This window comes from Trichinella spiralis (assembly GCF_000181795.1).
Source record: "Trichinella spiralis strain ISS 195 chromosome Unknown Scfld397, whole genome shotgun sequence".
NCBI classification, from domain to species: domain Eukaryota; kingdom Metazoa; phylum Nematoda; class Enoplea; order Trichinellida; family Trichinellidae; genus Trichinella; species Trichinella spiralis.
In genome coordinates, this window is record NW_003527336.1 from 1 (window position 1) to 878 (window position 878).

Below are 878 nucleotides of genomic sequence, written 5' to 3' on the forward strand. Positions count from 1 at the left end.
GGTGGATTCAGATGGCCGAAGAGTGGACCCGCATACATTATACCAGCAGCTGAATGAATTGAAACGGCTGGCTGCAGGGGATCAGAATCCAGTAACAGAGATATATGATGATCTGGCAAATAATGCCTCCACTAGCGCAGATACTGCCCCATATTTTCCATCGTGGGACCAGGCCCAAAACACAATGTACTACGGCCGTTCAGTACAGAGATACCCACAACTTCTGGCCAGGCGACAGGATCTGTGGATCACTGCTGAGCAAACATCAACAAAATCCGGTGTGCAATTTTTAATGTATCATTCGCCGACCAATGATATATTAATTTTTATCAAAAAGGCTGTTGTGCGGCTGCTGGCTCAGAGTAACTGCTAGTGCAGGGATAGGACTTTTAAGATTGCCCCATCCTGGTACCAAGAGTTGTTTAACCTTAAGATAATATGGATAATCGGGAAATAAGAAAAAAGTAAAAACTGTGAATGACATTTGGTTCCACATAGGCATTGGCTAATCATCTGGAAGACTATCACAGCCGCATGAACAAAAGAGCACAAAAGCACCACTTGTAATTCTGTTAGTTTCTACGACTGATCATTGATGAACAGGGTAAAACTGAGTCGGTAGTGCAGCAAATGGACGATGACTATACGCGTGAAACGGGCTTCGTGAGAAGTAGCGCAGCTTACGGTTTCCAGGAGTGACGTGTAGCTAGGCTTACGAGTAGAATACAACGTAATAAAATTAATATAAAACATTTTTTATGAGCTACAGCTTATCGTTCTCCTATACCTGTACGATTATAGTTCCCTTTGCACTCACTATTCATTATTGTTCTATATTTTAATTTATTAATAATTTGTAATAAGTTTCCACCCTTTTT

General features: G+C 41.2%; 1 protein-coding gene across 1 annotated transcript; it reads left to right on the forward strand.

Moving 5' to 3' along the window:
* Positions 1–11: 11 nt before the first annotated feature.
* Positions 12–373, forward strand: Tsp_16007 (conserved hypothetical protein; the record flags this gene model as incomplete). Its single annotated transcript, XM_003370874.1, has 1 exon — positions 12–373. A coding segment is annotated over one exon (362 nt), but the record flags the coding sequence as incomplete, so codon positions are not given.
* Positions 374–878: the final 505 nt, after the last annotated feature.